The sequence below is a fragment of the Schistocerca piceifrons genome, chromosome X, assembly GCF_021461385.2.
Source record: "Schistocerca piceifrons isolate TAMUIC-IGC-003096 chromosome X, iqSchPice1.1, whole genome shotgun sequence".
NCBI classification, from domain to species: domain Eukaryota; kingdom Metazoa; phylum Arthropoda; class Insecta; order Orthoptera; family Acrididae; genus Schistocerca; species Schistocerca piceifrons.
The window spans coordinates 292,600,452-292,624,113 of record NC_060149.1 but is presented as its reverse complement, the minus strand read 5'-3'; the positions used below and the strand labels follow the sequence as shown (position 1 = coordinate 292,624,113).

The 23,662-nt window shown below is 38.4% G+C and overlaps 1 protein-coding gene across 1 annotated transcript in view; it reads left to right on the top strand.

Annotated features, from left to right (window-relative positions):
- The window catches only part of LOC124721111, a 335,377-nt gene that overhangs the window by 218,890 nt on the left and 92,825 nt on the right, over window positions 1-23,662 (top strand). Inside the window, exons 18-20 of the mRNA XM_047245929.1 lie at window positions 14,180-14,344; window positions 15,095-15,235; window positions 16,658-16,735. Of these exons, the coding sequence (XP_047101885.1) occupies window positions 14,180-14,344; window positions 15,095-15,235; window positions 16,658-16,735 (384 nt within the window). The remainder of the gene's footprint in view (window positions 1-14,179; window positions 14,345-15,094; window positions 15,236-16,657; window positions 16,736-23,662) is intronic.

The window sequence follows — 23,662 nt, the reverse complement described above, 5'->3', positions numbered from 1 at the left end:
TCACACTGCCATCAGGAATTTTTCGCATACTGGGGGTTGGCCATTTGGTGCAACCTTTTGGTTTATTACCTTGCAGTCCTCTCTAGAGACCTTCTGGTTCTGTGCCATAATTTTCTGGAAGAGAGTCTTTTGTGGAAATCATCACCCCACCCCAATGACTATTAAACCATATTGGACTAAAATTGGGCCATATTTGAAGTTGGCAGGTGTAGGTCTGACATGTCTGTAATTGACAAGCATTGTTTTCCATAGTAGTGTTAAAACATTTCTAACAGATGTAAATTTAGAATCATTTTGATGACTGCTGTTTTACATATTGTGAAATTAATCTTGCTCCTTTTTTACTCCAAATATTTAATTCGAATAAGAACACAGAATGTCAGCTGGCAAAAGTTGGTAGAAATTCGTGCATCTGTAAAAGATCAGTTTGCAAAGCATATATCTACTTTCATTGTCATATGTCTACTTTCATTGTCATATGTCTACTTTCATTGTCATATGTTAGTGAAAGATCATGCCAAGAATTCTACAAAATTCTGGTCCTACGTAAAATCACTAAGCAGGTCTATGGCTTCTGTTCAGTCACACATAAACCATCCAGGTGTGTCATAGAAGACAGAAATAGGAAAGTTGAAGTTTTACATTTCCGTTCAAAAGATCATTCACACATTAGGATTGTATGGACATATAATTATTCAACCATCACACAGATTTCAAATCGTTGAGTCCAGATGAAATCCCAGTTCGGTTTTACAGTGTGTACTCTTCGACATTGACCAGTATCCTTAATGTCTGTCTGTCTTGCAGAATTCATGAGCATATTCTTAAGTTCAAATATAATAAATTTCCTTGAGAGAGAGAGAGAGAGAGAGAGAGAGAGAGAGAGAGAGAGAGAGAGAGAGAGAGAGAGAGATTCTATCAACAAATCAATGTATATTTAGAAAGCATTGCTTGTGCAGAATTCAACTTGCCCTATTCTGGCACTATATGCTGCTAACCATGGATGTAGTGCCACAGGCAGATTCAATATTTGTAGATTTCTTGGAATCGTTTCACACAGTGCCCCACTGCAGACTGTTAACAAAGGTCTGACCATACAGAAGTTCTCAGATATGTGAATGGCTTGAAGACTTTTTAAGTAACGAAACCCAGTACTTTGCCACTTACTCTGCAACATTCATTGGAGACAAAGGTATTGTCAAGGGTTCCCCCAAGGAAGTGTGATAGGACTGGACTACTCTTGTTCTGTATGTACATTCAAATATCATATTATTGGAGTGCTGCTTTACACAGCTGATGTAATGTTGCAAAGCATTGTGAAATGGAATGAGCACATAAGGTCTGTTGTAGGGAAGGCGAATGGTTGGCTTCGGTTTATTGTGAGAATTGGTGGAAAATGTAGCTCATCTATAAAGGAGCCAATATACGTAACATTTATGTGACCTGTTTTTTAGTACTGCTGGAGTGTGTGGGATCCCCACCAGATTGGGTTCTAGGTAGATATAGAAGAAATTCATAAGCTTGCTGCTAGATTTGTTTACTCATAGGTTCTATCAATACTCAAGTATTACAGAAATTTTGTATGAATGGAAATTGGTATTCCTGGAGGGAAGATGAGGTTTCTGTGAAACACTGTTTGCAGCACTGGCACTGGTGACTGACTGCAGAACCAGTCTAGTGCCACCAACATATATCTCACATAAGGAATGCAAAGACTAGACTAAATAATAGAAACCAGAGCTCACATCGATCCATATAGACTGGACTGTTGTTTCTCTCTCTCTCTCTCTCTCTCTCTCTCTCTCTCTCTCTCTCTCTCTCTCTCTATTGGTTTGTGTAACAGGCAAGTAAATGAGAAGAAATAGTGCAAGGTGACCTCTGCTGTGCACCATATCATGAGCTGCAGAGTATGTATGTAGTTCTTGTTAATCCCAGTCTATTTACATGGTTTTATATTACCAGACACAAGATGAATCCTCCTCAGGAAGTTGAACCGATCCTTAAAAAAGTGTAGCAGACTGGGCTTCATACATAGTTCATCCTAATTGTATAAATCAGAAGTCATATTACTCAATGGAATGCTTTCCCATCACTACTGATTCCATGTTACATTTCCCACATTTTAAGTTTTCTTTGATGTCGTCATAACCATTGATTTTCATACAGATTTCTCCAAAAAGTGCTATTCCTGCTCAAAGTCAGCCTTGAAACAAAGCAGAAAATGCAGACTACAGGGAAAGTTATTGATCATGTAACACATTGTTATCGTGGCAAGTAAGATTTTCTTTGTCGGTGTGTTGGGTCATGGCCTCCTGTATTATAGGTCTGCAGTGTTTAGAAGGGTGGGAAAGTATACGGAGTCACTGCCTTAGTGATAATCACAATCTGACGATAGTGACTCTAGTGGCATCCTTCGTTCTGCTCATTGTGTTGTATTACAACTACTTAGATTTAACTTCAGAGTCATTTATACACTGCTTTTGAAGAAGTCAGTCTCTATAATGGGCCTTCATGAATTATTGTTACTTGTGCAAGAAATACGCTAATCCGTACTATGCGCCTTGTCTTGGGTTGGTACGATCTGATGTTAGACATAAACATTGTGCCGCAAGGTGCTCCGTAGACAATTTCCACCCTCTTTCTCACCAACCACATCCCCGAACTGAATGACTGTCTTATTGGCAGCCAAACTGTAGATTTCGTACTTACTGTTCTGTGTTCATGAAGACTACCAAATTTAGTGCTTTAACCAATATTGTGTTTAAAAGTTTTGTTTACCATAATTTTATACTGATTATCAAAAATATTTCTCACATCAGAATATGAATATCTTCTTAATGTGGTTTGTAATTGCTGTTAGAAAGAAACAAGACTGAATAATTATTTTGGATGTTTAAAGAGGCAAAATTTTAATTCTTTTAATTTCATATTTTGAACAATATAAAGAGAATTACAGTAAGAATAATTTATTCATTCTTACTTGGGTTTCCTTTGCTTTCCTGCATTTTACACTTCCTTGCGTTTTTTTGAGTCAGTCTGCTGAAAAGTGTAAGAAGGACTTTTCCTGTATTTATGGTAGGTAAATGCTTCTGAGATCTGTTATCATGGGCGTGTTGTTGCTAGTTAGGTATGACTGTTCCCAGTTTTTGCTAAATTTATATGCTACAAGTATTGTGGTAATTATGATGATGGATTATGGCAATGGCGAGGAGGAGGATAATTCTGAAATTTAGAAACCTAGCACATGTCAATCTGAACAGTACATTAATTTTCTGAAGAACTGCCCAGTCACTACTTAAACATAGAAAATGCACTATCATTTGTGAAAGTTACAAAACCAATAAGAACGGATTTGACTGTTATAAACTTTACAGCTCACATTAGGTAAATGACAAAAAAAAAAAAAAAAAAAAAAGAGAATCTGATGGCAGAAGTATAAGATTTCTTGCTTTATGGTTTCAGTCCCAGTGTACTGCTATCAGAACTTTCAGATTTTGTACCATGGAATCAAAGAAGGCCTCTGAATGTTCCTGGAGCACCTCCCTACTTCAACTATGTGAAAACCCATAAGGCAACAATAGTAACAACCAGTTTTCTTCCAAACTGGTTCCACAGCCATCAGATACTGGTTAAATGAAGACATGTTTCTACTGAAGCTGTAACTTTATGTAATACATTTATTTGCTATTGGCAATTTCAATCTCATAGTCATTATCAAGTATTCGCATGTAAGTGGTTGTACATCTAGTGTTTGCAGACCTAAAGTGAAGTAAGAGGGGAAAAAATATTTGAAAGAATGCCGAGGCATGTTTCAGCTAGTTTTGTCAAACCGTGGCATTTGACAACTATTTTTGAACATTTTCGCATCTAGTGGGCTGATAACAGCATGTTACTGTCAGTTTCACCAGCATGCCATTATTAGGCCATTGACAATAAGATGAGTGAGTAATCAAGAATAGCTGTCAGTATGCCATGGTTCGACAAAGCTGGCTGGAGAATGCTTCGTGATTCTTTTTAATAATTTGTTTTTATGTTACGTGTGGTCTGCAAGCATTAGATTTGCAGCCATTTACATGCAAATGCTTGATAATGAACGTGAAATTGAAACAGACGTATAGCAGATATAATGATTACATTTAACTAGCAATAGAAGTAGTTGCTGGTGGTTCTCGATAAGAAAATTGCCCACAAACACATGCCTAAGATGTGTGGGGAAACATGTCACATGACTGCGCAGGTCAGCATAGCAGTGATTCCAATTATGTTTCTTACCACGCTGAAATAAAGCCTAAAGAGTTCCCTGAAGAACCGACAGTATTGTGGACTCTAAAACTGTCCCGACAAAATGGTTACTATTCAGATTGTCACCTGTGTGTAAAAACGTTTAGGTAGTACGCTCTATGTGTGAAATGATATCAAAAATCTTTGCTGTGTTGCTCAATAATGTGAACTTCCATATTTAAGATTGCCATGGTCATGTCTAACATGAATCGTGGGAATGGTCTTCTGGAACATGTTTGACAGCACAGTGCAAGTTGAATGGTTATTACATTTGTTTACATAAAACAAGAAAAATCACAAAAGCAGCCATAACTGGAGACCTAAATCAATTGACGCAACAGATGACTGTATTGTTACCAGTGTGGCTGCATAAAATTAGCATATGCAAACCATCAACATTGCAATCCCATTATGTGATTTAGATGTAGCAAATAAATATATATTTATAAAACAGAATGACAGTTCCTTCTATAAGAATAAGAGGAGACAGCTTAGTCAACTTACCTGAATAGCATTGAAGTATAATGTTTCAAACTTTCTGTGATAGTGTCATTGGCAGGTCAAAGGCGGGCAGAGGTGACTGGGTGATGAATTGTTTGTTCTTTTGCTGTTCAAAGAATATAGCAATTTCTGGCCACAGATGCAGTGTCCACTAGTTTCAGCCAAGACGTACCAGTGTGTTACTGACCGATATTTGCCATGTTCTACCAAAATAATAAATCTGTGCTTGTTTCGACTATGGTTTACTCTTACTGCAGCCATATTTGTTGCTGGTCACACATTGCCTGTTGTGAGTATGTGTACATGTGACTGGATTGAAAGATAGTTGGAGGCCATTATCCCCTAGGATGAGTTTTTGTAGCTCATAAAGTAGCAGGATACATATTTTAATGTGGTAGGAAGCTAGAATTTGTTATCCATTAAATATCCAATTATGGTATGCCTTTCTACAGGGCAATCGGTATCTGCCATGGTGTATCTTTATGTGGATGCACAAACACACCATTTCATTCCATGTAAATCTGTGAGCGTGGAGGTTTGCAGATAAAGAACTCCTGCTACTTATCAGTGACAATATACCATTGCAGTATGTAGTGATTTCATCATTCAACGAAACAGACCAGCTACACGGAATTTGTATTGCAAATTAATATTGTGAATAGCAGACAGTTCACCAAATTAAGTGGTTAGTAGACCTTGTAACACTGCATATGCTATTGTTTTCTTCTTCTTCTTCTTCTTCTTCTTCTTCACAAGCTAAATTATTTGTGTGTGTTCAACATTATCGTACTCCCGTGCCCTGTTCCAGTGTGCGGGAAGAGCAACAGTCAGTACAGTCATGTATAAACATGAATTTTTCTGATTGTACTGTCACAACATTTCTTGGAGTATGCATACGAAGCAATATAAAGTGAAGTAACCACATAAAACTAATCACAGGTGAGGCAAATATCAGACTAACAATGTCAAAGAATCTTCAGGAAGTGTAGTAGTCCACACACGAAGGAGGTGATTTACAAAACCCTCGTTACACCAACACTTGAATATTTCTCATCAGTCTAAGATCCGTACCAGATAGGATTGATAAAGGATATAGAGAAGATCTAAAGAAGAGCTGTGTATTTCATCACAGGTTCATGTAGTGAATGTGGGACTGTCACAGAAGTACTCATCCAACTCTAGTAGATCTCATAAAGAGATCATGTAAATAAAATTAGAGATATTCAGCCCCATATGGAGCCCTACTAACAATCATCCTGTGCGTGGACCATCCATGATTTGCACAGGAAATGGGGAAGTGACAGTGGTACACAAAGTACCCTCTGCCACACACCTTAAGGTGATTTGTGGAGTAGAGATGTAGTTGCAGATATATATTGCAAGAAGTAGTTTGTGGGTGCTCACTTGAATCCTACATATCATCTTTGAAATGCCCTCTGTAGGCATGTTGCTGGTCACATTACTCTTCCTCCTCCAAACACACGTCTAGTTAAAAGCAGCTTTGCTAGTAGAATGATATTCATATAATTAAAATTTTATTTGGAGTCTATGATTAAAACTTACACATTTCATGCAGTGGCTAGTCAGTGAGCTTCTGATTTGCTATTTTGGAATATAAACAAGTTGCTGTAAACAGCCTAAACTTATAATTGAAATGAAAGTGTTAGTTTTACAACCACTGTCAGTAAATAAAACTATAATTGGGTTGTTCATGATTGCTGAGTTCTTACAAGCACTGTAGCTGTATGGCATTTGCCTCTTAAGAATCCGCACAGTCATCAACAGCGTCAAACATTTTATTTGGTATATTAATGTTCATTGAAATCATTCCCTGTTGACATTATGCTAGTTTATCGACATATCTTTTATGTACACTTATAACCTGCCCTTAGCTCAAACGTAGTCATCTGGTTTGAAAAGTGATTTTCAGGATTTATTCAGGGAATACCAGATCTTCTGCTCTTTGATCTAAGTTTAATTTGATTCAACAAAACTTTTTGAGTTGGTCATTTTTCACAAACTGCATTAACACTGCATTGAGTATAGACACAAGTTGCTAAATGGAGTTGTTATACTAATGCAAGAAAAGGATATGGACAGATTGTGTGCAAATTTGTGCACACTGTTCTACATTGTTAGATGGGAAATTGATTCTTAGTCATCCCTTACAGCGGCTGTGGTCTTCTTTCAGGAAAGGCAACTTCCCCACCATGAGAACTCTTCACTTTTCAGTTTAGAGACAAGCTATACCTCCCCAGCATTTTCTGTCCAGCCTTTTATTTGAGCAGACAAAATAACTTTGCTGAGCTCGTGTCCATATAGTGAAGTTATTTGCAGTGTACGAAACGAGTACTTACTCCTAGTAGTTAAGTGCACTTTTATGTAAAATATATTCTTATAAACTGAGACTGAGGAGTGCGTAATTTGAAAGCATGTTGTTATAAGTGATGTATGTAGCATTGGAGGGAAAGGGATTGGGTTGGGAAATGTGGCCTCTTGCTCCCATCTGTTGTTGACAGCATATTGCTCATGCTCCGAAAATTATTCGAACTATTGATAACGGAGTCAATTAAATCACCAAATTCGAATACATTTTACCAGCATGCTACACTTGGAACGGGTTCTTCACTGTGGAAGACAGTTGGCAGCTCCACCTGTGAAGCTATTTTTACATAATAGCTCACTTAATGACTGAAGATAAATACTCACTCAAAAAACTGAAAATAAATCCACTATATAACCACAAGGTTAGTGAAGTTATTTTTCCTACTCGTGTATGTAAGAAAAATGGGCAGGAAATGCTGGGCAGATACAGTCTGTATGTAAACTGAAAAGTGAGCAGGCCTCATGATGTGAGAAGTTGGCTTTACCAGAAGAACGCTAAAACTGTGTTTCAGGATAACTAAAGAACAATTTCCTCTCCAGCAGTGTAGAAAAGTCCGAAGAGATTTACATAGAATCTGTCCGTATGTGTTTCTTGCATAGTATAATTATTAATGTGTGTGTGAACTGTATATAGTGTTAGCAGATACTGTGGAAAATAAGTCACCTTGCCATGTCTGTATATTGCATCGCCAATGATTCGTAAGCAAGCTGCGTAAGAGTTGGTATAACTTTGTTGAATACCATTTAGTTGCTTTTTGCGATGTAGTGGGGTAGAGATACTGGGAAATAACCTGCTCACTCTTTTAAAGAGTGGAACCCTACTGTGCCCACACTAGCATGGTAATCATCACAAAAAGTTCTTCTGTCAACTCTCCAAGGGTTAGTTATCCAAATTGAGGAGATCGTAGTATGTAGGACAGTGATGATGTTTGTATGTCTGGGTTGATTAACCACTAATACGGCCCTTCGGGAGTTAGTGGTGGACAGAATTACATGAAGAACTAGGGAGTTAAGGAAAGAGGGAAAAAATTGCCATTGTAAGTGCCATGGGAAAAAAGTCTCCACGACAGTCTCATCAGGAAGTAAGGGCAGTAGCAGTCTTGCCTGCTGTCTGCGACAGAGCGTGCAAGTTTGATATCAGTGTTGTAGCCATCTGTTTGTTGTAAAGAGGTCAGCCCAAATAGATATAACAGTACCATGCACCGTTAGTTGCAGGGTAGGGGTCTGGTGCAGGCCACTGCCCATGCATGTTTCAGTGTTTATGGTTGGAAGTGTTACTGTCTTCTCTGTTGGAGTAGCAGCAGTAACAGGTGTCTTCTTCTCTGTGACCATCCCAGTGGCTTCTCACATCTCTGGGGTTCCCAGTGCTGCGGTCGGCCACTCAGTAGGATCTCTTCCCACCTTCCACTCTGAGGGTGGGGCAGTGGTGAGGGCAGGCTGATCTTCTGTTGCAGCATGGAGGTCACGCGCAAGTGCCACAAGCAGTTTCTTCACCTGGCGACATGTCTTCTCCATCTCTGCAGCTACGGCATCCTTGAGGACAGCCCTTTCTGCCACTACAACGGCCTTGAAGGCCACATTTGTCTCTTCAAATACTTGTTGCAATGTGGTGTGCAAGTCCTCGGTCGTCTTAGGTTTAGCCAGCATTTCTTGCCTGCAGCCGGTCAGCGCCACAATTGGTGGGACATTCCATCCATTCGCATGCTGTGGGGCTGCTATCATTTCCTCATTCTGCTACCCTGGCTTCAGATTTGCCAGTCAGCGTCGCCTTGTTCACTGTTGCGTCTTTGCTGCAGGGGCCACCATCCTGCCGTTGGCCAGGCTACAGCTTGAGTTAGCAACATGGGGAGTGCTGCAGGGAGGGCACATTGGCATTTCTTCCCTATGTCTGTTGGAAGTGTAGTAAAGATATTCAAGAAAACCATAAAAAAGTGACCTTTAAATGCCCCTTCACCCCTGCACTAGCACTCCACCGGTAAGGGTTTTTACTATGTCAGTTATTACACCTCCCGTACTGCTGTACAAAAATTTGTGGTTGTATAATTTTTTCCCCTAATTTTCCTGTATTGACTGGACTACATGCACAAAATTCCAACGCGTCATTATTGTGTACTGAACTATGAAGGAGACAAACCCCTTTCATTGCTTTACAGGATAGAATTTGATGGGATCTTTACCAAAGTAGCCTCCAAAAGAAGGTGATGGTCTTTGAGGTATGTTCAAAAGGCTACTCACATGTGAGAAGCAGGTGAGGTCAGGAGAATCCCACAATTATCATCATTGGTTTGCATCCCCTCTTGATTTTTAACTCTGCAAAAGGTGTTTTGAAGCAATAAAAATTTGAATTTGAATTTGCATTCAGTATGTCTGTTTTACCTGTATGTTTGTGAAAATCCAGTATTTCTAGTACCAGTATAAACAATGTACAGTACCTCAAAATGGGAGGGAAGTATGATGACAACTAATGGCATGCCAAAAGGTTCCTTAAAATCCCATTGTTGATGGTTAAGGCTTTGTGGAATATTAAGTTACCAGCACCTCAGAACTCGTAAAATGCATATTCAGTGTTTTGTCACAAATGATAAAATATACATTCATCAGAACATGGCCCATATGTGCTGACATGGCAATTGAGTATTCAGTGTCCTCAAAGTGCCAGTGCCCATGAACTATATATGATCGGTTATATAGTGTTCTAGGATAAATGCAGTGCCTCTTTGGTTTGAGAACAAGTATATTAGCATATCTGAATGCAGTATTTCTCAGTGAATTTCACTTATGTATTCTCAGGTTTATAAGCTAAGTAATGGTGTAATCATGGAACTGTTTCACTTGTTTTCTACTTGGAATCTTCAAATGAGCTCATCTTCAGAATTTCCTGGAATGTAAGAAGTAAGAAACTTGGCAAAATATTACTTCAAGACAACACTGTTACTCAGCTGGTATTCCAGTATGGTATTTTATTAAATATATAGACATTTTAATTTCAGCATGCTTCTAATTGCACAAAAAACTGATTTTGCTCATGTGGGTAGTTTGGTTTGTGAATTTAATAATTTGTTTGTGTTATTAATAATACATAGAATTAATTTATCTCATTATACATTTTTAGTGAAGCATTTTATGTGCCACCATATTTCCTTAATGTGCACATTTATTAAATCTACCCATGATATTATGACAGGTTACCCCTATATAACAGTGGTGCAGGATCAACATATTACGCTAGGTGTCAGTATACAATAGAAATGTGCACCATGTCCAAAATTGCTTCTCTACAGGTCAGTGACATAGAACGTGATATTTAGCCATCTGGTGTGTGTGTTACATTCTTCTACTAACTTTATTCATGCAGTTTAATTTATTGCTTCTATATTGATTTTGTTCTTTAAGATTTGTGACCAACATGACATTCTGCTGTTTTATAAAATGTACATTTTATCAGGTTGAGAAACACCCCTGCTAATCTGCAGGATCCTTTTATTTCTGATCCCAATGTTCATTTTGTCACACACAATCTGGAATCGGATACTTAGGTCATCATCAAGAACTAATGTAAATCAGTATGGTTGGCTATAAATAAGCTGGAGTTGTTGGTTGGACCCTTTTTTTTCTCTTTAAACCTTCTTCCTTCTCTAAGGCCTCTATGATCTCCATTAATGTTGGATGTTGTCTTTTTTCAGCTAAAATTTCTATTAGTGCAGAGATGAGTGATATATTGTCACCACCATGATGCTCTTCCAATTTATTCCACAAAAGACAATCAACATTCACATTTGTGCCAATTTTCGTATACTTCTGTGACAGTGTGGTTCTGAAGCTTCAGTGTCCATGTTGCCAATCATCCTGATGGATCTTTCAAGCTTCTCAGACAGGCTAAGAAATGATTGTCAATCACAACAGAGATGTTCTACCATATAAATAGGCTAGGAACATACTAACTGCCCAGCAGGACACATTTCCTCTATCATACAGTAATTCTTCTTAGATTTTTTAAATTCCCTGGATATATAGGCAATCACTCTTTGAGTGACTTTCTAGATTTGCACTAGAACTTCTCCTATCCTGTAACTGCTAGCATAAGTGTGTTGTGTCTTGGCATTCATGCCATGGTGAAGATGTCAGCACTGTAAAGATATATAGTAAGAAAATATTCTGAGTTACTCTCACATCACAGTTCCTTTTATTGTTGGTTTGTGGTTATGTGTGATTACCTTTGTGTGAATGTGGTATTAATTAATACTTACACTCCATAGAAAGAAGTAGTACATTCCAGGCTACTCAGAGCATATGACTGAAGGCAAGAAGATAGGTACTTGTTAGAGAGAGATATATATAAAAAAGGGGGCACAAGCTTTGTAAACACTACTAGTCTGATTTTCCAGAGTAGCAATCGGACAAGTTTAGCATCTTCCAGCTATTCGTTGCTTTGTTAGTAAGACAGTAACCCTTTTAATTTTTCAGTAAACAAAAAAGGAGTTATTTTACCACAAAATAGTGGTTTCTTTTTTTTTGTCCCTGATAATTCCCAGTATGCATCTACATTACTTACTGAACAGTCCTCAGGCTTTGAATGGTTTTTTCATTTAAAGGCTGCCTCACTGTTACAAGTCAAATCCAATTACACACATGGATTTATAAGCTTTCCTTATAAGTCATATAGAGAGCATAGTTTGGAAAATCTCACTTAGTTGGAAAATCTCACTTAGTTGATCACGTGATTGCCTCCAATACAAGAACCCATTAACTTGTTTTAGGACTTCATTGTTGATATTTACTGTTTTCTTTCCAGTACATTGGTTATAAATTATTCTAGTCTCAGGATAATTCATTTTCAGTTCTAATGTCAAACTTGCTCTATTAATTTGTTCCATTCATAGTTGAAGTTTATCTGCACTGGAGATAAACAATACAGTGTCATCAGCAAAATGGAAGTGATTCAGATATGTTCCACAAGAAATATTCTTTCTTGCTCTTCTCCCCAGTTTGAGGCCATGTATCCTATAACATTGCTGATAATAGTTTTAGCGGTAAGAAATTTCCTTGCCTGACTCTGCATTTCTCCCTATCCCAATGAAGCAGCATTGATGTGTATATATTCTTCGGCATACAGATGTATGAAGAATTGACACCTTGTCCCTCAAAGGCTGTGTGTACATATTGTATTGAAAATGAATCAAGAGCTTTCTCAGAAATAGGAATCCTAGACAAAAAGTGGTAAGTCCTACTCGTTGGTCTGTTCCGTAGATCAGGTCTATAATTTTGTTAAGGATTTGAAAACCATTGATCTCTAAAGCTATCTTATCAAAATATATTGCAGTTAGTGATACTTTAAAAATCTTGTATGTTACAGCTAGAAGGGCCAATTAGTCTGTAATATTTCATGAATTGACTTTTTGCAAAAAAAAAAAAAAAAAAAAAAAAAATTCTGCAAGTTTCTTTTATATAATTTTCCCTTTGGCTTTAAAAATATATATTAAAACAGCATATTGTGGCTGCTTCCCTTTCTTCATTAACTTGAACAGTATAACGCACATATGTGACATTACTTCTAGAATGTCATTATTTTTATTATTAATTACTTTTTTACTTCTTCTCTTGAACTGTATGGACATTTAAAGACATTTTGGAATGCCTGTTCTATTTTCTCTCTGTTGGGGTAGCAATGGTGACATCTGCCATAGAGCTATGAAATATTGTCTCCACACAGTATGTTGTTGTTTTGTTTTTGTCATACTTTCTTCTTCATGATTGTTTCTCTTACGAAATTTGGATTCTGTTTCCTTGCAACCTCTCGAATGCATTTCCAAATAGTTATGTAAAATTCAGATTGTTATATCATGTTCCTGGGGCTGTTTGCAAGGAATGTTCACTTTCTTTTTAATAGCTGCCTCATTCCTTTTGACATTTATTTTTTTGTGCTTTCTGTGTGTCTCAAACATATTTTGCTGTTGGAATTGTCAATTTATTGCTCCTTTCATTTACACCTGAATAACCTTTACTTTCGTAGGTGCTGATCTTGTTTCTTAATTGGGTATAATTTTTTCATTATTGTATTTTTGACTTACTGTGTGATGAGTTTGTTTCTTTTTGGGTTAATATAGACTTTTGTTCTATGCATCTTAAGAGTGTGTGGTCCAGAAACTCGTACAATCTTCTTGTATCTCTTGGAGGCTTCACAGGATACTGGCTTCGACAGCAAAAAATAGCCTGTAATAGTTTGCAACAGCCTGCATAGTTAGTTATTAGTGTTACAGCTTGCCATATTTATCATAAATTGTTACTATTCTGATGACGGCATTGTGCAACTGGAGTGTCTCCATCCAACAATGTTTAGTCACTAGGAATATATTAGCTCTGATTCAGTATTATCATGTGATCAGATGCACACACTACAGTTTTACATGAAGGTAATATGTAAAAACATTGCTTCCAAAGTTCATGATTTTCAGGAAATAATATATTTCGTGTCAGAATGTAGTCTGTCAGAATAGTTCCAAATGCAGCACATATTTTGTAATCAACCTTGAATTACTATAGAGCTATGTGCTGTTGTTTTGTGTGCTTGAGTGTGGTCTTTTAGGGGGGTTGTAATTGTATGTTTCCTTCCACCTTTTATCATCTAATTTTCCTGTGAATGTACTAACATAGAATGTTCTTTTCTTATGTTGTGACCTTGCTTATCTGTTAGTTTGCTCTGGCACCCTGCAGGAGGTTAGCATGGTTGTGGAAGTATAATGTGTTGTTTCTACACATACCTAATTTCATGTATGGTTAATTATTATTTATGTCGTTTTCTCTTATATTACATAGCATTTTCAGGCCCTGTGCGTCTCGATTTCTGCTACTAGCTATAGAAAATACTGAAATAGCAGTGCATAATGAGCATGGTGTGTGTGTGTGTGTGTGTGTGTGTGTGTGTGTGTGTGTGTGTGTGTGTGTGTGGCGCGCACTTGCATGCATGTTTAGTGAAAGAATAGAATTTTTGTACATAGCTCACATTTCTGCACAGGGTCCACTTTCTCCTCAAATTGGATTCACAACTGGAGCAGCTTCTCAAGCACGAGGTGTCGCCTCAAGTGATGTTAGTCTTCCTGCAAGTGAACAAGAACAACCAGCTGTATTACATCCATTGTCAGTGTTGCACACTGAAGCAACAACTTCATATGGGGCACATGTAAGGATATAGTTCAAAAGTCATATTTTTCCTCATATTACAATGATTATTGTTATATCCAGAGTGCTTATGACCTTTTTCATATCTTGCTTAATGGAAACTATTAAAATTTATTCTCCATCCTGCGTCCTCCCTCCCTCTCCCCCATCTTCAATTTATGTCAGTTCACTGCCCACCCTTACAACTACCTTTTCCTCCCCCTCCCCTCACCACTATCCCATTAACCCCTGTCACCTCCTCCCCCTTCTGCCCCCCCCTCCCATCTCAGATTCCCCTCTTATATCTTCACCCCTCCCGACTCCTTTAACTGTCTTATCCCTTAAGCACCTATTCGTTTAACCCCCAACCGCTCTCGTGGGACCCCCTTCTTAACACAATCACTCAGACCTCTTCTGTTGATCCTCTACACTAGCTCTTACCGTGCCTTATGGAAATCCTCTTCCCTCACTCTCCCCCTCTGCCATTTCCTCACTTCTTAAATCTTAGCCCCCCCAATTCTCATCTTACCCTCTCGTGCTGCCACCACCTTTCTTCTCCAGCCATCTTAATTCCGTATGCCTTTTATGTTTGTGCTTGATGTTACCATGTTTTTTTGTCTGGATCATTTGTTCAGAAAACACAAGGTGGAAAATATCACTTACATTGCATGTTTTAGAACTTTTTCTTCCCTGCATAATATACTTGCTGTAATCCTCATTATCTATGTAACCTTATACACTTACAGTTACTGAATTAAACTTTAATATTTAGGTACCTACAGCAGTACATGTAGACAGTAGTGGCACAAACAGTAGTGGAGTAATGTCACCTAGCCAGACTGTTACTCGTGAAGAACTCATACGACATCATCGTCCACGACCTGCAGCAATTGACCTCCATGATTTACAACAGGTACATTAAAATATATAAAAATAGGTTATTGTTCACAAAGTAAAATTATTACAAGGATCGTGCAGGTAATTGATTAATAAATCATTAGACAAAGTTTTGAAGTAGCCATATTCCCTAAAATTAGCTGTTAGTTGACTGTAAGTGATCAGATTGCTGAAACTGACAATGCTAGCTTTGTTTCTTACAGGTTCTCATAACTACGTTTTAGAAAGATTTCCTTTAGACATAGTCATGCAAAATTCTGACCCTTGGAATGTGAATGATTTTGTAATTTAAATTGAGTCGAAGTACACTAAGGTGCAAAACTTGATAATGAAAATAACTTTCACCTGACATGTCACTGCCAAGTAACACAACTCAATGAAACTGAGCCATAAATACACAGAACTTCTAACAGTATTGTACAGAAGATAACAGAAAGAAATATTCAATGACATTAACAGAAAAGGTGCTTTTATTCAAAGACAGTAGTTAAACTGAAGTCACCACAATTCATTATGGTCTCCTTGGCATTATAGACAACATTATATGTTTCTTAATAGGGTGTGTGGTCACCATGGACGACAGTGTATGCTCTGCAGTGTGCTCCCATGCTGACTACAAGCGTGGTGAGAAGTTCTTGTGGTAGCACATTTCATTCCTCCACCAGTGCGATTGACTGCTGCTGTATGGCTGGTGGTACTTGTGGACATGCTGCAGTACATCTCCTCAGTGCATCCTACATGTGCTCGATGGGATTTAAATTGGGTTGCAATGAGCAGACCAGTCCATTCACCAAATATCCTTTAGTTCCAAGAGATGCTCGATCTGTGCAGTTTGATGCAGTCGTGCATTGTCATCCATAAAAATGAAGTCAGGACCAAATGCACCTATGAGAAGACGCACACAAAAACGTATTCAAAGATGCACATTAGGCCTCCCCCCCACTGCAACATTTGGACCACCAAAATAATCATGTTCGACAATGTTATTGTGTGTATTACGTGTTCCTACCTCTCGCCATAGGAGGGTACATCCAGCATTGTCGAACATGATTGTTTTGGTGGTCTTGGTGTTACAGTTTGGGGAGGCATGATGTTGCACGAAAATACTGACATCCAAATCTTTGGACACTGTACACTCACCAGTCAGTGGTATTATGACATGGTACTCATTGTGCACGTTTCCAAAAGCTCTATTTGGCGAATTGTTACCTTTACTCCTACCATTGTTTTTATTCTACCAAATTTGTTTTTTAAAGTATTTAAAAAGAATTCCCTGTTTCTTTATACATTTCATTCCTGAATAAGTATTTGTCATAGTTTGAAGATTACTTAGACACAAATTTTGTTACAGTTCTGAAAGTAAAGGAAAAATTCATTTGCTTATAGACATCAATGACTATTGCCCAAAATTTCTGAAACAAACCTGCATTTATTTCAGGAGCTGGCAAAAATACACTCTGGTCCACGTAGGGATCTATCTAGTCAATTTATTTCTCAAACACCTACGTGTAGTCAGGTATGTGCTACATTACATGTATTACACTAATATTTATTGTGAATAATTATCATGTCACGGTTTCTGACCCACCTCATTTCCTTTAACACACATGCCTAAACTGGTTTTGGCACATTTGTGCCATCTTCTTGTAACGTATAGTGAAACAGATTTTATGTCAATACAAGGAACCTAATCCACATATATAACAGATAAAGGTCAACGTAAGTAGTGAAGCACCTCGTCTGACTCAGGTTGTTGGCTGAAGAAATGTGATATAGCTTTATGTAATACTGGTATATTTCTAGATGTTTTTCCAGTTTAGTGGATCTTTATCTGTCACATATCCATTAGGTTCCCCATAGTAATATAAAAGCTGTTTCATTATAGTCTACAGTAAGATGGGGTGAATGTGCAAAGAACTTGTCTAGTTGTATTTATTAACAGAAATATAATGTGATTGGGCTTGTGATATGATATAATTATTCAGTGGATCTGCCAGTATGGTTATTCATAAGTCATTATGCTAAATTGTGAGCATTTTAATTTTTTAAATTTTCAATCAAATTCAGAGGACAGTTCCAGTTGTTAAGATGATGATTGATGTTAGTGTATATGTATATTATCTATTTCCTTATTCTTACACTCATAATTAATTCAAATAGAACAGAAATGTACTGTGAACCTAAAATGGACCTTCTGACATAAACTGTGTTGCCCTGTTAAAAAGAAAAAAAGAACTTTAAGCACTGGACAGCTCACTGTAACAAAGTGTCATATAAATTATGAAATTGTTATGTGGAATAAGATATCACACAGCTATTTTTCACAAAAATGAACTTTTCCACTAGTCACTTTTTGCTTCGTGTGTGAAGGAAAATTCTGGGTAAATAAGGTAAGGTATATACACGGTCCAGTTGTATTAATGTGACCACTATCTATGTTCCCAGAATGAGATTTTCACTCTGCAGCGGAGTGTGCGCTGATATGAAACTTCCTGGCAGATTAAAACTGTGTGCCCGACCGAGTTCGAGTCTCGGTCGGGCACACAGTTTTAATCTGCCAGGAAGTTTCATATCAGCGCACACTCCGCTGCAGAGTGAAAATCTCATTCTGGAAACATCCCCCAGGCTGTGGCTAAGCCATGTCTCCGCAATATCCTTTCTTTCAGGAGTGCTAGTTCTGCAAGGTTCGCAGGAGAGCTTCTGTAAAGTTTGGAAGGTAGGAGACGAGGTACTGGCAGAAGTAAAGCTGTGAGTACCGGGCGTGAGTCGTGCTTCGGTAGCTCAGTTGGTAGAGCACTTGCCAGCGAAAGGCACAGGTCCCGAGTTCGAGTCTCGGTCGGGCACACAGTTTTAATCTGCCAGGAAGTTTCACTATCTATGTTCATTGTCAATGTGCAATAACCACTTATATACGGTGGCAGCACTAGCAGTGAAGGTTATATAAAGTGTGCCGGGGGGGGGGGGGGGGGATGTGGAAAACAGTGCAGTCGTTGTCGTAATGCAGAGATGGAGTGATTCATCTGATGTCCAAAAGACCGTGATAATTGGTTTTTGGGCCAAGGATGGAAGCATTTCCGAAACTACTGACTTTGTAAACTGTTTGTAGGCCACCATGGTTAAACTATACTGTGCATGGCTAAATGGTGCTATCCAAAATTGATGCCGCGGTAACTGTGGTGCACCACGGGCCATAGATGACAGGGGTGAATGATGGCTGTGTAGTTGTGTAGTTGATTTGCAAGAGGGTCTACCAAGTGTGTCTCCTCAACAATCATTCAGCAAATGTTGCTGCAGATGGGCCTCTGCAGCAAGTGCCTGGTTCATGCACCCACACTAACTGCCGATCATTGGCAGCGACGACTGCAATTTGCATGCCAAAACTACAACTGGGTATCCTCTGAGAAGTGACAGGTGTCCTTTTCAGAGGAATCAAATTTTGTGCTCCATCTGACAGATGACTGTTGGTGTGTGAAGTGCCTGAAAGCAAAGGGTCCAAGTCAGAGCATGGAAAGTTATGGTCTGGGGAATGTTTCTGTTGCTTTCCCTTGTCGTTCTGGGAGGCACAATGGATCAACACAAGTACGTATCTATCAATATGCATCTATCCTGGGGGACCTTGCCCACCACAACATGCAGTTCGTTTTTTCCCAGCGCAGTGACATCTGCTGGTCAGGCAATGTAACATGTCACACAGCTTGCAGTGGATGGGTGTGGTTTGAAGAGCACAAGGCTAAGTTCACTGTACTCTACTGGCCACCAAACTCCCTGGATTTGCACCCAATCAAGAATCTGTGGGACCATCTCAATTGGGCTGTTGGCGCCATGGATCCTCAACCAAGAAAACTAATGCAGCTTGCCACAGCACTGGAGTTGGCATGGCTCCACATTCCTGTCGGTACCTTCTAGAACCTCTGTGGCATTTTTCCTGCACATCTTGCTGTTGTCCATGCTGCAAAAGGTGGTTATTTAGGCTTTTGGCATGTGGTCACATTAATGCGACTGGATCATGTATATGAAGGACGTGATACACAACGTACTGATGCTCACAGGCCGAATAGCATAAAGGAGACAAGGTATAGCAGTCTGAAATAAATCTGGGTGAGGAGAGGGAACAATACAGTTTAGACACGGGTGGTGGTGGTGGATGAAGGGGGCTGGGAAATAGTGGGGACGTGGCATAAAACTGTAATGTGGAAGTTGAGGTTGAAGAATATTATACTGAAAGAAACCAGTAATTAAGCTCTGAATGATAGACAAGAATTATTTTATGGCACTTGATCCTGTTCCATAATTTTCAGAATGTGAGAAAGTGGGAGGGGAGGTAAAGCAATAATAATACATTTGCAGTTACCAGATTCTAGAACTTAAGTAATAGGTTGCACATTAAAACATTCAAATCTTTGCCCTTTTGTGTTGTCATGCCGAACTCATTAAGATCCCAAGTTCTGATGTTATTGTTTGCTCATTCTTGCACAGAACTAATTACATCTTGGGCTTGATAGATGTTGTTTGTGAAAATTACCTGTTATTACATTTTGTTCATTTTGTAATGTCACAAAATTTACTCAGAGGGTTTACAAATGGACACTGATATTTTATTCAACATACAACAGTTCAAGGCAGTAGACACTGCCTCTAGAAGTACCTGATTGTTTCTAGAATGAGATTTTCACTCTGCAGCAGTGTGTGCGCTGATATGAAACTTCCTGGCAGATTAAAACTGTGTGCCAGACCAAGACTCGAACTCAGGACGTTTGCCTTTTTCAAGCAAGTAGTCTACCATCTGAGCTATCCAAGCACGACACGACCTGTCCTCACAGCTTCATTTCCACAAGTACCTCATCTCCTACCTTCCTAACTTCACAGAATCTCTGCTGTGAACCTTGCAAGACTAGCACTTCTGGAAGAAAAGATATTGCAGACACATCACTTAGCCACAGCCTGGGGAATGTTTCCAGATTGAGATTTTCACTCTGCAACAGAGTGTGAACTGATATGGAACTTATGGTACTTCCTGGCAGATTAAAAGGCATATGAAAGGCAAAGGTCCCGGGTTCGAGTCTCGGTCCGGCACACAGTTTTAGTCTGCGAGGAAGTCTGATTCTTTGTGTTCCCTTAATGGTCTGAAGTAAAGAAACACAAGTGTATGTGCAAGTCAGCAACATAAAGCACAATACAAAGAAAGTGAAAACAGTTACTACTTGTGAAACAGTTTGAATGAATACAGTAAGAAGCTACTTAGTGGGACACTGCTCATAAAAATAACAAGACTGTCATAAGTAACTAACCTTGTAAAACATAAACAATTGGGGGACCACCCCAATTAGGGGAGCTACACCACAAACTTCCGCTACAGTAAAGGTGTGGTAACTGCCAGAAAACCTTTCAACTTGGATTTGAATGCTTGGGGTTTCTCATTTTCTTTGCCTTAGTTCTGCTGAAAGCCTATTGAAAAATGAAAGATACTAAATAGCACAGATCTTTCTTTATGGTGCTTAAGGAAGTGTGAAAGAAGTGTGTATTGTTTTTCTATCTTGAATGGCTGTTGCAGTTTTTTTTTTTTTTTAAATGAATCAGTATTGTTAACAACAAATTCCCCGATTGGAATGTATATGCAATGGTGGCAGAGGTAGAATACTGAGGCACCTGAACAATGGTCAACATGAAGTTCGTGACATGAGGCCGCACATCTGCCTGAATAAATGTTAGTGATTACTTTATTACCTCTATGATTTACGTTACTTTCTACATCTTTCACATTAACACTTGTCATCTGAAAAAAGAAAAATTTGTGGATGATCTGTTATGTGTAGTGGCAGATTATTTATATAGATGAAGAAAAGCCATAGATCCTGAGCAGAACCCTGTGGGGTCATTCCATGTCAGTTCAACCAGGGGCTCCAGCTCATAGTTTCAGATTTGACTGAAATTCAGTACACTAATTCTACCATGTGTGGAACACTCATGTACAAAGTATTAGTTTCCCCTGCCAATTAGTTCCAGAATTATGACTTGTGAAAGAAGGTGGCGTGACCCGGAAATTGCAACCCCGCATCTGGCAATCTATCTTCAGACCCAACTTCAGGTCTTTGGAACTATTCCACACTGTCCAGTGAAATTTTTACAACCCAGTAACATCCATTTAGAGAACACACTCCTTGAATCAAAACACCAACAACATATTTCTGAGGGAAAATAAAAAATTCCAAAATGTGATTAAAAAATTGTAATACGTTAAAAGGTACATATTGTAGGTGCCTTCTATGCCAAATATAATTCACTCAAAATGGGTATAAATTTTTTGTGGTAAGCTTAATGTGGTCTAAACACACACAGAACTCATCATGCCCATATCAGTCACAAAAACTGAGTTACATGCACACGAAAATGCAAAAATTTGAAAAATTACCTGAAAAACATTGATTTTCGAAGTGTGGTAGCACAAAAGGGACAAGTGGTATCCAAGCCAAATTTCACACACTGCATAAGTAGACCATAATGATGTATATGTCAAAATTTCAGCATGTTATTGCAAGACATTGTGTATGTGCTGAACACTTTTTACACTGGTAAATTTTTTGTTCTGTGGAAGAGTCTATTTGTGGTCTGTAACAATAGTGACAGTCCAGATAATTTTTTTGGGCAATGCCCCAATACCCACAATAATGCTATTAGAGTATCTGTCCTTGCTGTAGTGATGACCACCTGAGTTAAGTCTCAGACCACTAAGGAATTATGCCTCTTTTTGTAATTAATTGGAGAGTCATGTTAAAAGGTGTGGGAACTGGTGAGGCTATCCCTATTTTTGTTCTACCAACCTCTGTGAATTTACTTACAAACCTACTTCATGGATGGGTCCCAATCCATTTTCCAAGAAATTCTAAATGTATCCACTGGGAACCCTTGGAATATTATCTTGCTTATTGTATCTACTTGAAATAACATAGCTAAGGAGGTTTTGAAAACTCATTAACAATTCCGACAGTGCGTAAGCATTCACTTGTCACAGTGTCTGTCAATAATGGAGATGGTTGTGATAGTTGTGAAGTAGTAATGACCATCTCTGAAGCTGCTGTGATGTTCGTTAGTCATTTTAGCACAGAAAGGCATTTATTCTAACTAGAGTTTGTCGCTTGTAATCTGTTGGTATTTCATGCTGTACAGATAATGGTGAAATTTCTTCATTCCACTTATAATATTCAATGCCTTCTGTACTATCTGCGATCAATGTGAGGTGGTTTTATTTCAGTGTCTCTGATGTGAATGTGATTGGATTCTGTGAAGTGTCCGATTTCTAGAGGGATAGTAGCATCCGGGTACCACATTGTAACATGTCCATAGCATCTACTAGTGGCTTCCCTGCTGCAAAATGGCAAGGCAGCATGCTTGCAGCAATTATTACTTCAACTTCTGTGTACTCCATCACATACCTGAGGCCATATAAATAGAACTCCTTCTCTGTGTATTGAAATTGGATCTATCAAGGAATTTGCAGGTTTTCTATCATTTGAAGACAAGTATCCCAGGTTTGTATATCATTTCTTCACAAAATATGGTCCATTTTTCCATAAAACATGGAATAATAAAGTGAGGTATTCCACAAGTAGTTCATTTGACCATCTTGTAATGATTATATTGTCTACATAGTTCACACACCCTAATATTTGTCCAGTAATCTGTTGTAGATATTGCTGGAATGTTGTCAAGGGCACTTGCTGCCCTGAATGAGAGATGGAGTTACTAACATAACTAACAGGATGTATAACAACCACATACTGCTGTAACTCCTCATCCAATGATAGCTGTAAATGTGTGTCGACGTAGTTCACATACCCTTGCGTTTGTTGTGTAATCTGTTGTAGACATTCTATTTTTGAAAATTTTTCCTGCGGACAGTCTTGACAATAAATCTTCATACCATAGTGTAGATAGTGCTACTCTGTGATCATGAGTTTAATGAGCTTTTGAATCTCCACAAATGAATTAGGTTCCATTTGGTTTCTTAATTACAATCTTCTAAGGGACTAAATGATTAGAATTGTTTTGTCAAATTATTCTAGTTGCTTCTGAGAAGTCTGCTAGTTTTGCATTAGCTGCATCCTTTAACATGAATGGGATGTTTAAGTGCCTGCAAAACTTGGGCATACCTCGGGTGTTTTTATTATGTGCACCATGTAGATGTGGTGTGACCTGGTTCTAGCTCAAACAGCTCGGAGGACTGCTGACATAGTGTGTTCAGTTTGTAGTGCAAAATAGTTTCTGGAATCATTTTTATTCCTTCACACATAGATAATGGAGAAGCTTTGGATGTATCCATCCTGAATATATTTCGCAACATGTGCTGATTCAATACTGTTAATGTGATAGAGCACTAGACTGCTGTGTATTTAACTTTGAGTACAAGTTGTTTCACAGTGGAAGATCGTAACACTGTCCCTCCTTT